General features: G+C 37.8%; 1 protein-coding gene across 11 annotated transcripts in view; it reads right to left on the bottom strand.

The window, feature by feature from the left end:
* The window catches only part of LOC107995623 (rap guanine nucleotide exchange factor 2), a 190168-nt gene that overhangs the window by 152072 nt on the left and 23697 nt on the right, over positions 1-14399 (bottom strand). For all 11 annotated transcript variants that reach the window (XM_062073898.1, XM_062073902.1, XM_062073914.1 and 8 more), the window contains exon 2: positions 2271-2707. In XM_062073898.1, coding sequence (XP_061929882.1) covers positions 2271-2339 — 69 coding nt within the window. In that variant the 5' untranslated portion in view covers positions 2340-2707. The remainder of the gene's footprint in view (positions 1-2270; positions 2708-14399) is intronic.

Here is a 14399-nt window from a genome sequence, read left to right as displayed (position 1 = left end):
CAACGTTCGAATTAGATACGTACGATTGGTAGTTAGCACAAATGCAAAGGGGAACAAAAGCAGTTAAAGGGTAGAAAGATGGTTATTGGAAGTTGCGAATATCTCGAAATGATTGTCAACTTCTCTGGAAATAAATTATTAAAACTTTTAAATATCCCCGTTGTACATATAAGAGGCTACCAATTTTCGATTCGCGTGACACATTTTATTATGTATTACAATCATTAAAATTGAGGAATTTCATATTTTTTTTAATTACGCGAAAATGATTTCGACAAAAAAAGAAAAGGATCGTTTATGTATGGGATATTTAAATATTTATCACAGATGGATAGTTTTAGCGTTAATTTTTCGAAACCAGGCTTCGATCTTCTTTTTAGTTTTTATGGAAAATGTTTTATTGTAGAGTAAATTTAGTAGAAATATTTTTTGAAAAAGAAGAAATGTAAACCTCGAATTACGAACGGCTTATGAGAATAGGATACGAAACGTAAATATTGCATCTGACAGCACGAGAATTTTTCCTTTGTCAAAATTTTGATACTGGCAAGTTTGTTCCGCGTCGCATTGAACACGGGAATCCTTTCCGCTCAAAAATTCTGTATCCATTTCCGATACTTCAAAGGCATTACTTCGCAGTTTTATCCGATAAAGAACACGAAGAATCGGATAGTAAGAAGTTTTAACGATATTAGGAAGAAAAGAAGAAAAACTCAAACAGAATCTTTAAACCGAAACTTTCTCCTTGTATTATCTCGATAAAGAAATTTCTTGCTTCGATTGGTTACTCGTCAAAATCATAAATCGATCATGTGCTTGTTAAAATTTTTAAAGAAACTTGACGTTATGACAATGAAAATTGCAATTTCGATATAAAAAGTATAGTTTTATTCATAAATGTCGTGATTACGAACATCTACTTATTAAATTAACTAGAAATGTAAAGAAAAGTATATCAAAACTATAAAGTATACAGAAATGAAATTATGTTTACGAGGACAGTGATTAAAACCTCGTTAAAAAATAATAATCGAATTGTATATTTTATATTCAGGAAATAATTTCTACGACTCGAGAAATTTTAAACGAGGAAAAATATGATTGTAAAAGATTAGAAAGTGTTAATTATTGAAAAAGACTTATTTAATTATCCGACATCTTATTAGAAAAATACCTGTAATGTTGGAATATAAATTTTCATTTCTAAAATCTTCGACTTTGTTATTTTATTTAATCGAAAATTCGAAAATCTTTTCAACCTTCGACGAGCAAACGAAATTAATATTTGAGAGAGTTCGAGCTTGGGCCAACAAGGGGAGGGTAATTTCATCGCGAAAGAAATTTTTTCCCCCTCGAAATTCCAGGACGCACAAGTTCAACGCGATTATGAGAAGATAAGAAGAGGTGGATTATTATTCGTTTGGAAAGTTCGAGCAGTCCTACTGGATATTGACGACGCCCTTTAACCTTTCTCGGCCACCGTAAAACGTAGCCACGAATAAGCCTTTGTGCGTGCGTGCTTTCGCGTAAAATCACGGATTAACGAAGGACAACGAAGGATAAATTATATTCCTTAAGATATTCTTAAAAATTTGATAAGCAAAATATCAAAATGGTTGCTTGTAAATGCAGAATTTTTGGGGGGAGAGACGGTTAAAACTGTTGGCGAATTTGATGTATCTTTTGAAAATTCACAAGTTATGGAGATATCGAAGGATAAATTATTCCGAGAGATTCTTATTCTTAAAAATTCGTTAAGTGAGAAGGAGATGCGTGTAAATGCGGAATTTTGAGAGAAAAATTTGAAGCTGTTGTTGAATTTTTATAACTATCTTAACGAGATCTTAAATTTTTGGAAAAATTAACGTGGTAACAGGATAGAATTTTTTATTAAAGAAAATTGTATGCTTATGTATCCATGTTATAACGTATAACGTATATATATTTTGTTTGTTTTATAAGTGCAACAAAGTGAAAGTTGAACCAGGAACAATTTCAAACACTTTCAAACTTTAACCGTCCATTGAAAGTTCAACTCCATTAACGATCACGGTTGAACAAGTGATCATAAAACAAGTGATAATTCGCTTACTAAAAAGTTGTATTACACTTATTAATAATTAATTAACAACAGATAAAAAAAGTTGATATCTCTCCTTTCATTTCTTTGTTTGTTTTAATCTCCATCGACTACGAAATTCTGAATAAATTATCATCTTAAAACGTAACTACTTTTACAATTCAATTACAGTGCAATTTCATCAACTTACTTGAAGCGTTCGTCGTTCTGGATCGCGGCAGAGAGCCCTGACGAAATGTGGATCCAAATAGTCCGTCATAGTAGCCTATCCGTAGACTACTCTGCGATCCTTTTTCCTACGTTCTCCTGTGTCCAGTTGAAGGACCACTTCCTGAACATCGCCAAAAATGGTCGCGATCCTACGATCCTCCAAGCCCTCCTCAAAGGCCGTACGATCTCTCCTCGGCCATTTAAAAGGCCGAATCCCTCGTCAGAGTTCTCGCAAAATTGTTCATTCTTTTGTTCTCATTTTTTCCCCCCTCCACTATTTTTTTCGACCAACAATTTACATTAAATTTAAAAACACGACTATGATTCACAGACGTTCACAGACGATTCATTAATTAAGAACATTTTCCTGGCCAATTTCCTGCTTTCTAATATCCTCCATGATTTTCCTGTTGAATTCTGCAACAGAAGAATAAAAACAGAGTTAGTTGAATTAAAAATAGTTAGATACAGTGAATCAATACTACTAGATTAATTACAAATTACGTTATACTTAGAAATATTAATTTATCGTTTAAGAATTGCATTAATAAAGATGTATCTTTATCAAGATCTTTAAATTAGAAATTCTATTGTTCCGCATTCTTTGAATTCAATGAATGGAATTAATAGTTCAATAAACTCATAAAAAAAAAATAATAATAATGATAATAAACGAAGAAACGATCGCATTGTCACGATTTAAGATCCATTGATCAACTTTCATTATCAATCAATTCACATTCTCTCCTTAAAGGCGAATCTCTTTTCCTACTTTCCCCTCTTCCATAAACATCAACCCCCCTTTCCCTATCCCCCGATCAATCTACCGTTCATCTTCATATAACTCAAACTCTCTTTCAAACTCTCAAACAAACTCTGCTATCCAATCGCAACAACTATTCCCGTTTCTCACATTCCTATCGCGGTTAAATCGATTCCAAGAAATTATACGTAATTGCATGTATTCAAATACGTCCTACATTAGCAATCTCGAAGCAACGAACGTGTCTCAAAATTATCTGGAACGATTTCAATCGCATCGAATCAATCCGTTTCCAAAATGCTCGAAAGAGAGAGCGAAGGAACGATTGTCGATCTCGTTCCTCACACCCTTCGAACGGTTCCAGAGGCGGCAAGAGATCGAAGGAACGATCGCGTGTACCGTTACGAATTATGAATGAATCGCGAAACAAGGCGCAGGATGAATTATAAGCGCGACGGAAGTCGCTCGTTAAGGCATGCTGCACCTGCGGATGAGATGCGGTGAAACGATAGCGGGCCGAACTGGAAATAGGCTCGTCGACCGTTTCTCGATCGAACGTGATTCCAGTCGAGGTCCTCTCCGGAGTTGTCTCACTCCTTGGCCATCGAGTATAGTGAGCGTATGATTTGGCGAATAAAATTTTTCGACAGCGTACATTTACATTTGAGCAAAATGGACTGTTGAAATTTTACTCCGGAATGGACTCGTCTTTGCGAGGCGAGCTCTCTCGAGATAAGTCGACTGACAAACGTGGAAAAACGTAAGCGCGGAGGAGAGGACGAAGCCATCGATTTCTCGGTTCATTCCCCGACCTTGGTCGTATGTAACGTCACGCGAGCCACATACCTAACTACCTTTGCGAGTGGAGGTCGTGCCAGAGAAGCTGCCACAGCCGGCCAACCATGAAACAGTCTGACCGATCCGGAGCCATTTGATCCCCAACGAGATTCGCGGATGTATCGCGATTTGATACCCGCGACGCATCGATCTCGCAAATCAACTTGATAAACTGCCAGACGCGTGGCGTGATTGAAACGGTGGAGCACTGCCGAGAAGTTGGACGTGGCTCGACGTGGTTTTAGCGTAAATGTAGAAAATTGATGGATTTGGAGGGAGAGGAGGGCTTGCGAAAGTGGGAATAATTGAAGGCGAACGATAAAAATTTTGAGATATCGCTGATCATGACCAAGACAAAGGAGATGGATATAATTCGTAACATGCAATTATTAGATAGATTCGCAAGTTATTTGGAGTTATTTCTTTCTACGTAATTAAAGATATTGCATTGCTCGTTAAAAGATGTAAAAATAAGTTCGATCGATTCGTAAGACGTGTGCTTAATATAACCTTCGTCGAATTCTTTCTTTTTCCTTCCTTAGGACGAGCTCTTCGTCTTTCCCTTCATTAATATAAATATTTGAAAGCATAAAATTTTCTATCACATAATTAATTTTTCAACTTTTTGCGAATTTTACGTTTCTAGAAATTATCAGCGACACGGTAATTTTCCAAAAATTCAAGAAACCCAAGAATTAAAGAATAAAAAAAGGCCGTAGAGATTAAACTTTCACCAAATTCTTCTAAAGCTTAAATCGCATTTTATTCGAACGTTCGAGAGAGAAAAAGGGCAACGATATTTTTTTCGAGGAAAGGAAGCAACGGTAGATATTAAACTGCAGATTAAAATCGATTCCTTTTTCTTTTTCTTCCTTTCTGCCAGACATATTATGCATTCGACAATACACAGCTGCTGAGCAGTAATTTTCGAATTGAATGGTGGCCGATAGTCCGCGAAATGTTGCCGGCTGAATCGACGGGGAGGGAAGACGATATTTCCAGGCCGACTCGAGCGATTCTATCAATGGGACGCAATTTTGCGAGATCTAAAATGTTGACTACATGGGAGAGGCCTATGGGATCTGGTCTTTCGCAGAGAACGGAGGCAGAACGCAGACCCTGATAATAAGCTGTGCCAGAACCGACTTTCTGGCAACAATGGTTTTTCAGGTGAGACAGTTTCAATCTTCGATACGATGCCTGATGATATCTTTTTTTTTGTAAAGGCTGCTATCGCATCCTGATTAACCTTGCTTTTGAACAGCTCTTCAACGATCTTCAACCATTTTCGCATATTTTAAATAATATTTCTATTGCACAAATTGAAAATATTTTGGCATTATGAGAACGTCACAGCATCCTTTCGACGAATATTCAAAAATTGGGATTCCAATTTTTCCAATTTCAAGGATATATATACGAAAAAAAAAAAAAGAAAAGAAAAGAAAAAAGAAACGGTTTCGTTCCATTCCCCGGAAGGAAAATTAAATCTCATAATCGATAAAAATGAGAGGATTGGACGTCGCGAGGAGAAGCTGCAGCGAAGCCCAAGAGAGGAACGTCTGCATCGACCTTGCGGATCGTTTCTGTTTGGACTCCTATTACTCGTTTTATCCTTCCCCTGCTTCTTCATCTTCGCGTAGTCCGCGAGCCCGCCTCTTTCTTCCTTTCAAAAAGAAACTTGCTGAGCCGGCGTCTCGTTCACAACTCGCCCGGTGCCTGTACAGGTACTACAGGCTCGCGTGAAACGGAATGTCAAGAAAGAGAGGCAAGAAGCGTACGATACCGAGATGGAGACAGGCCGCCTCTCAGCCTAATTATTAACGGCGATGATCGACAATTTCGAAGGTATTTCGTAAGATTTTTAATTTTCACCCAAACCGAAGGATTTATTTAAGAGATTTATTTAATTTGTTCTTGGGAATATTTAATTCATCGATTGAAAAATTAATCTTTTTACCTTCGGTGAATGGAGATGATGTTTCTCTTTTAATACGAATAATATTTCCCGAGAGGATCGTCCATCCTCACGTTTAATTAATTTGCAACTTTATATCGGGACATTGTGTAATTTTGAGGAATGGGAATATTTTGTATAGTGAAAATTCACATTTCGGAATTTAATATCGATCGAATCAATCTTCATCCATCACTTATTACTCACCGAAAGAAATTTTATTCGGGTTCTAAGCGAAGGAACTTACCGAAACACGAATCGCTTTAATTAATTAATCCTTCAAGAAATCAGGAAGCAATGCATCTTACGAAACTAAGAGCGAAACGTGAAAATATCTCGCTTAAGATATCCTTATCCGGATATCAGTATCGAAAACTCGCTATTAAATCTTGATCCATTGCTATCACAAGTTAATCTTGGTTTTCCGCCACAGCACGAGCCAGGGGATACGCGCCAGGAAATCTTTCCTCCGAGATTCTATCACGGCAAATATAATTGCACAGGATCTCCCGTGTTCGTGGAATGATACAGAAATTATTTAATTAATTGCCCCTATTAAAGCTGATCACGAAAAAAAAAAAGGATTATCTCCTCCACTTCCTTCCACGCGTCTCTGTATTTTTCTCTCTCTTCTAAATTATCCCGTTTAACGCCATTTTCCCTTCATCGCTTCGTGCAATTTAACGCGCTCTAATGTCCTGCGATTCATCATCCAAGTTTGTTTTCTTGACTTAAGTCAGAGAAAAGAATAATTTAGAAAGAAAAAGAAGAAAACGAACGGAAGAGAGATGAAATATACACCTGTCAGACCTATTAATTTCGAACGATTGGAACGTCACCAACGTGTCCATCCACGAGTCAGTCAGCCGTTCCACGAAACTTGGTGGTAATTATGCTACTAAGCTTGCATTCGATATTAGGGGCTCTATCCGGCCTGCAGTCCCCATTTTTCAACGCGCGGGATGAACTTTCGGCACATGCCCTATATACAAGGATATTTTTATCGGTGACTGGTTTTAACGCGCCTCGTTAAAAGGCACGGTACGCGTTGGACCAACGCGAAGGGAACACGAGAAATTACAGATCGTTACGTTTTCGGTCTATCGTAGTTCGTTTGTTTGGTCTGGCACGATCGAAATGAATTTGTAGAGAAATATCGAAGAGGAAGAAGTTTAATAATTTTGTTAATCACTGTGACCAGTTTTCGTACTATTTGGTATAGTTCTGTTATGCTGGTAAGTTTCTTAATCGTGTGATAATTACGATTCCGTACGAGTTTCGTCGTATTTAAATATTTTAAAATATGTTAAAATCGTGAAAAAAGAAAAAGGAAAAGTTCAAAGACCAACGAAAATTAAAATACGATTAAAATCGTTCCATTTGCGAGTTGGATAAATAAGAAGAAGAAAAAGGTAAAAGTTAATATTTAATATTTAACTTGGAGATAATCGTGTTTCAAATAATGGTGTATCAGCCAAAGTTTTACGAGTTTCATGATCAGAGTAATCAGGCGAGCATTTGAAACAGTCAGACATTGTGTAAACTAATAAATTTTAACCTACATTTTAACGTGTATTTATTGTTCGTATAATAGTTTTATTTCGTAACTTTATTGCGATTAAATAATTTTACATTAATTATCGATATAATATCAATACGGATAATGAATATAAAGAAGAGATATAATTAATTTGAAATATCGATCAATCGGATGTTTCATTTTGAATAATGAAATCAAGCATATTTGATACATCGCGACATTCAATTATCTAAAATTTATAGAAATTTTTCCGGCCCCAGATAGATAACATTTGACATCGTGAATTCGATAAAGACGATGTTACGTATATTTTGCTATTTTGCCAACTTGTTCCACTTATTTAATATTACGATATTAACGTTTCGTCATCTAGTGAATCACGTATAGGCGTAAGATGTATTCTAAATTACATAAATAAACATTAAGATGTTACATACGTGCAATATTAAGTGGATAATGCATCATCAATTGCATTTTCGATTTTCGTTACGTAAAGTAATTATCAGAATTGTGTCGAAATGAATGTTCGTTTTTAATAGTAACTAGAAAATAGAAGTTAAATCATAAAATTGATGGAAAAATTTTTTACTTTTAGATTTATTATCAATTACGAACGATTTTTAATACATTTCGATACTACGCGTTGTTTTTGTTCAATAGGACAAAATCCTATTCGACGTTAATTTAGGTTCGCATCCGCTATACCGTACAATTTGTTGTAGGATTTCGTTGGACGAATATTTATAAAATACATTCGAATAACATGTCAGACGAACATGGTAAACATGGAAGGCATATTTTATACCTTGTTCGACTCTATTACATTTCACAAGATTTAATCCACGTTTAAAAATACTGCAAGTGTTTTATTAATTTTTGCAAACGATTCGATATTATTTTCAAAAACTCGTCGAGATAAATGTATCTAATTAATTCTCCTCTCAGAGTCAGAAAGAAATCCGGATCAAATCGTTGATCGTTTTGATGATCCATGAATAATTTATCACAAGTGGAGGAGTAATCATGGCATGACGGTCACGGGAAAAGGCAAACAATATTCTCGTTCGCGTGAAACGAAAACGTTACAACGAATTATTACGCTTATCGTCGCGGAGTAACGATACGTCATTATTCGCACATGGAACGTTAAAAATAATTTACAATTCTGGGAGATTAATCGTGACCATAAATTCGCTCGAGGACACAGGAGGGAGGAGGAGGAGGAGGAGGTGATCGTTCATTCCACGTTTTACGCGAAATTACATTGATCCATTGTTGAATAACGAATATCTAATAGGGAATAAATCTGTGCCGATTTTTTTAATATTTTGTCATCGACAAATCGTTCAAATTTTTTTTCTTAACACGAATTTATTCGCGCGCGACACAACAGGGGTGTTTCGACAATGGGCGAGAATTTTTTTTCTCTCATTGGTATTTTTCAACTCGTTGAACGTATTTTACGGGGTATTCATAAATAGGTAATAGGATATTTTGCAAACGAAGGAAACTCGGTATGGTATTAATTTCTATGTGGAATTGTATATTATGGGATAAGTCCTCTCGACGACAAACTCGTTAATTATCTTTAATCCAAGATCATCTATTTTAATCCCTTAATGGATAGAATCGTGATCCAATATTTCATATTTCTTTATTGGCTTTATCATTAAGCTTCGCATCGGATAACCGCGGACGAAATCCGAAATTTTGCATCGAGAATTCGCGTGCAAGCGGGATATTTCACGCAGCTCCCTATCATAATACCGATAATAACTGCAAATGTCATATTTGCAATTTCAACAATTGCATTATCGCGCTTTCTTCATTCCGATTAATTCGTTTCAATTAACGATAAAGTTAATAGAAACACGTGATAATATTTTTGTCATCTCGATCCCGAATCAAAACTCAATTTCCCGTGTTTACTCAATCGTACTTAATAATTTATCAAATAATAATAATCGTACGATATATTATATTAATACATTTTCATCGAATCAAATATCCAGAGAACGTCGTTCGAAATAAAATTAGCCACGGCAAATTGCTCAAATTAAAAGAAAATTGCCGGTTTGACAGTTCGAATCGAATCATCCCCCCTTCGAATCGATCCCCCGATTCGGAGTAATAACGAAACGTGCACGCCGTTAGCTGCTACTTTCTTTATAGGGTTTCATAATGATTGACATAAGTCCGTGCGTTTGTCAGCAGTTTGTCGCCGCTTCTATACCGTAGGGAGCCTGAACGATCTAGATTGAATCCAGAGATGCTGTCAACGATATTGCGGACACCGTTTGGTGGCACAAAGAACCGTTTGTATGCCGGCTGCACACCGCACCACGTTTCGCGCCCCTCCCCCCCGTTTCGTGCGTCCACCGTTCCGATCCGTGCCACCTTTTATAACCCACCTTTCTTCCTTCCTCCCTCCCCCCCGATATCGCCGTGCGACGCGATGGAAACGCGGAATACCTGTCACGGTTACGATACGATTTCGAGAATTTCATTTCATTAATGATTAGTGGATATCCTTTTTCGTCGAAATGCATTCATTCAAGAGATGGTAGATTGAAAATATCGGGGGATGATCGTGGTTGAATTTTGAATCCGATGAAAATTTTTTTCCTTTCCTTTTTTACAACACTAGTTAATTACACAGTCAGTCGAAATTGAACATATTTCGAAAATATATATTTTCGTTCATATTATTAAAAGTATTAAGCAATGCGATGGAAACGCGGAATACCTGTCACGGTTACGATACGATTTCGAGAATTTCATTTCATTAATGATTAGTGGATATCCTTTTTCGTCGAAATGCATTCATTCAAGAGATGGTAGATTGAAAATATCGGGGGATGATCGTGGTTGAATTTTGAATCCGATGAAAATTTTTTTCCTTTCCTTTTTTACAACACTAGTTAATTACACAGTCAGTCGAAATTGAACATATTTCGAAAATATATATTTTCGTTCATATTATTAATTTTCACATTCGCCGACGAAAATTTAAGAAAAAAGAGAAAAAGAAAAAAAAATCGCATAATAACCTAAATCCTCGAGAGATAAGTAATTCGAGAATATATAATTTTCTTCTCGGCTGGAACGCGAGCGCGTTCCAATTTCAACGTGACTTGAAAAATTCGGGGAGGGAGAAAAAATAAAACACCGTTCGACACCGTCCTTTTTTCCAGCCTCCTCGCGATTACGAAAGAATCCCGTTACGCGAATTATCCTAGATTTCTAGGACGCCCGAGCGTTAATCGCCTCCGCGTCTCCCTCAACGCAGTTATCGAGCTATCTTTGATAGCACGACGTGTGCACCAGGTACGACCTCTGGGCTACGAGAAAGATCCTTGGCCCACTGGCATCGGCGTCTGCATCGCTATCGACGCAACAAGCAAACGCTACCGTTAACAAACGTTAACGCTGCCCCACGCGCGCCGATTAGAAACGAACGGCCCACGCCGCAACGTAATATGCGTACATCCTCATTAACAGGTCGGGAGGGACCGAGCCGTTAATCTACGCGCCTTTTCTATATTCTATTCCACAACATTTTGTCGACTCGACTTTGCCAATGTATCGATAATTATTATTAATAGGGGATGAAATTGAAAGAGGGTTATCCGTTTTTGGTTACTTGTTTGGACGATGCTTGTTTTTCGAAGGGTTTGATTGGTAAATGGATCGGTGATTGGATTATTGATGCATGGAGTTTTTTTGGAAAATGAATTGGCCAATACGCGGCGGTTTGATGAATTTGTGTCGTGAAACTCTGGAAATTTGTTTATGCAAAATATCGATTGGGGACGCGATACTTGGTGGATTAGAATTTGTGAGCGTGAGTTTAGATCGTTTAAAAAAATTTATAACGGTGCCCGTTCTTTTGAATAATTTTCGCCAGAAACGAAACTCGAATTGATGTCGCGCGAAGAGTTCGGAATTTTCGCGTAAAATATCTGGAAAGGTGAACCGGTAACGGTAATAAAGAAAAAATATATAATTCTCTCAACAACCTTCTAAAACAAAAACGTGCAACGCGTGTAAAAAGGTACTGTTAGACGATCGCATGTTGAGAAGACAAGAAACACTCGCTCACAAGTGTAAAATTAAGCGGGCAATATCAAAATTGTATGCATCTTCTCAATCTCGATACAACTAACAACAAATTGCAACAAGCTCGTACACAAATAAATTATCGTTCCGCCTCCATTGAAATTAGAATTTCAATTAACTCTCGTCTCTCTCACGTTACCGTTTCCCCCCCTCGAAAAATCTCCATCCTCGAAATAGCTAATTGGCCGGCAAACAAACGGCACGAGTTGTATATATCCGAGGATGTATATATCGTCCCGGCAAGTATTTAACCAACTCGATTAGGATCTCTAAAAAGTTAAACTCGCGCTCGTTTTCGTTTAACCGAGCGAAGATCGGTGGGGTTAACCCAATTGCAGGCTTTATTTCCGTGTCGTTTATTTCGTTATCGCGTTAATTACACCGAAAAGTTGATTATAGCGCGTTAACGAAAATAAATGGAAAGCGGTAAAAATCGTTGCAACCGCGCTTACACGCGGGATTCGAAGGTTTCGTTCGAGTTGGAGGATGCATTCGCGGATGGAAAACGTGGTAATCAGTTGGGAAAATTCGTGGTAATCGCGTAAGTAAGCGGGAAGCGGCTCGTTGCCATACATCTGCTGTGAATCCTGCGCAATTCTCGTAGAAACTTCGCCAACAATAGACAATGTAACCGAGCAACGTGAAATTTATTTGGTACGGTTCCCTCACGTGGCTGATACAGTTAGAGAGAGCTATTTTCTCTCGATTTATATATATATATATATATATATACATATAATGTAAAATTACACGAAATCTTTAACGGCGATGCACGCAAGGGAAGCTCGATTGTAGAGCAATTTTATAATTTTTGTGCAGTTAAAACATCTATATCACGAAAGGGAATATTTGTATACGTTCGTGCAAATGAAACTTGGATTGTGTCGCTTGAAGCCACTTTTTAAATTCTGATATTTCAACTGGTTTGCTGAGATTATAAGCACTTGGAGTATCCACTGGCTTGAGAGCCACGAGTACAGGAATTATGAATGGGCCAGCGACTCGTTGACCCACATATTTTCCTGGAAATGCGTACTACGTTTTTCCAGCAATCTCGTCCGTCACTTGCCTGATCTTTGAGACAAAGTGGGAGCAAGAGTTTCGAGCAGGAGGAAGATAACGAACGATTGAAATTTACCCTTGTCTTTGCACCATGATATGTCAAGAACCGAAAGTCGTATCGAGATGAACGAAAGTGCGTTTCGTTCACTCGTTATCACTAAAATTTTCCTAATTTGAATAGAGTTTAAATCACGACGCGAATATTTTAATCGTCAATTTAAAAAAAAAAGAAAATTCCTCTGACGTCGCAAAGATTCGCAAAGTTCTCGCGAAATTTCATAAAATGTTTCACGAATTGTGATACTACTTTCAATATTTAGACGACGTGGTGGGTCGAAGAAAAGAAAGGAAAGAAAAGAAGAGAGAAGACGAGAGAAAGGGGAGAAAAAGTTGCCGTCAGACATTTTTTAATACTCGGTGAAACTAAAACAACCCCCGGAGCGACTTTTTCGACTAGCGAATTCAGAGGATCAAAACCTCTGGAACACGGCTCGAGAGCAAGCGCAAAGGGTGAATAAGGGTGGCGACCCTCTGATCTCCAACGTACTACTCTTTCTCCCTCTCGCTCCTCTTCAAGCCGCGTCGAGTCCTCAATCCGGAAGGGCACCTGCGACAGGTACTTCGTTCGCGTGGAGAACGGCACTTCGTGTACACTTTAAAGTAGACGGCCAGGGCCGTACGCTATGATTCCCGCTATGTATTTCGAACGGTGATCGCTTTAACGCTTTCACGGACTGGTTGATCCCTTCGCTTTCCTGAGATTGAAAGTTGATCGAGAAAGAGCAAGTTCGAAGCTGGTTCCACGTATTTTCTGTTCACCTTTAACAGACGTAATTAATACATAGTGGTGAAACTCGTTTGAAAATATTATACTTGTCATTTTTTGGCGGAGGGGAAGGAAATCGTTCGAACGACGTTTTTAATTTTCCTTCGACGCGTTTCGATTTATGCGATAATAATATTTTACGTAACAAAATAAGTGAAAACAACTCGTTCGATATTAAAACAAAACCGAGAGATTTCGATAAAATTGAAAATGTGGATCGGATATACGTAGATATAAAATCAAAAGGAGTTTTTAGAAAAACTTCCCTACAAGAATAGCAAGATTTTTCTAATTACAAAATTATAAAAATCAAACGCCTTTCCGCCAATCTAAAAAAAAGAAACACGAGAGAGAGAGCAATGGAAGAAGCAAAGCAAATAGCGTTTTCCAAGAGCAATACTTTCGCCCGGAGGACGATTCATATCCCTGCGAATAACGGGTCAGAAGAAGTGTTTGCTCGCTGGATCACGCGAAGATGATCAAAAGGAAACGCGGGATATTCACGTTCTTCCCGTGGACATCGAACCTACCGTAATAACTATTTCTTGCCAGTCATAGGTGGACGGAGAGGGGGGAAAAAAGGGAGGAAAATCGAGTAGAAAACGGGTCTCAAACTGGAAAACGCCCTTCCACTCTCTTCGTACACTTAAACCATGCGATGCGTGGGATAATTCTCATCGTGTTATTATCGTCGTATATATACGCACGCATTCCTCGCGCAGAGTCCATCAATACGTGCGTGTGCGAGTGTACATATAGGGTAGCCTGTTTTTTTTCCTATTTCTTATTTTATTTTCTCTACTTTTCCGTGCGTCAGCTCGGTGGATGGAGGATTTTCTTGTTTCCAGAAAAAAAAAAAATAATCATAACGTGAAAAATTCTGGTCTCTGTGGTGATTTACGATCGAGATAAGAACGGTTATAGGGTGGCCAGTTAAAAATGGTGTAAATCGAGATGTTCCGTTTCTGATCGATGTCAGAAAGATCACTCGTACGTGTACGAGTT

The sequence above is a fragment of the Apis cerana genome, linkage group LG4 (assembly GCF_029169275.1).
Source record: "Apis cerana isolate GH-2021 linkage group LG4, AcerK_1.0, whole genome shotgun sequence".
In the NCBI taxonomy this organism is placed as follows: domain Eukaryota; kingdom Metazoa; phylum Arthropoda; class Insecta; order Hymenoptera; family Apidae; genus Apis; species Apis cerana.
The sequence above is the reverse complement of the archived record's forward strand: the minus strand, read 5'-3'. Positions and strand labels throughout refer to the sequence as shown.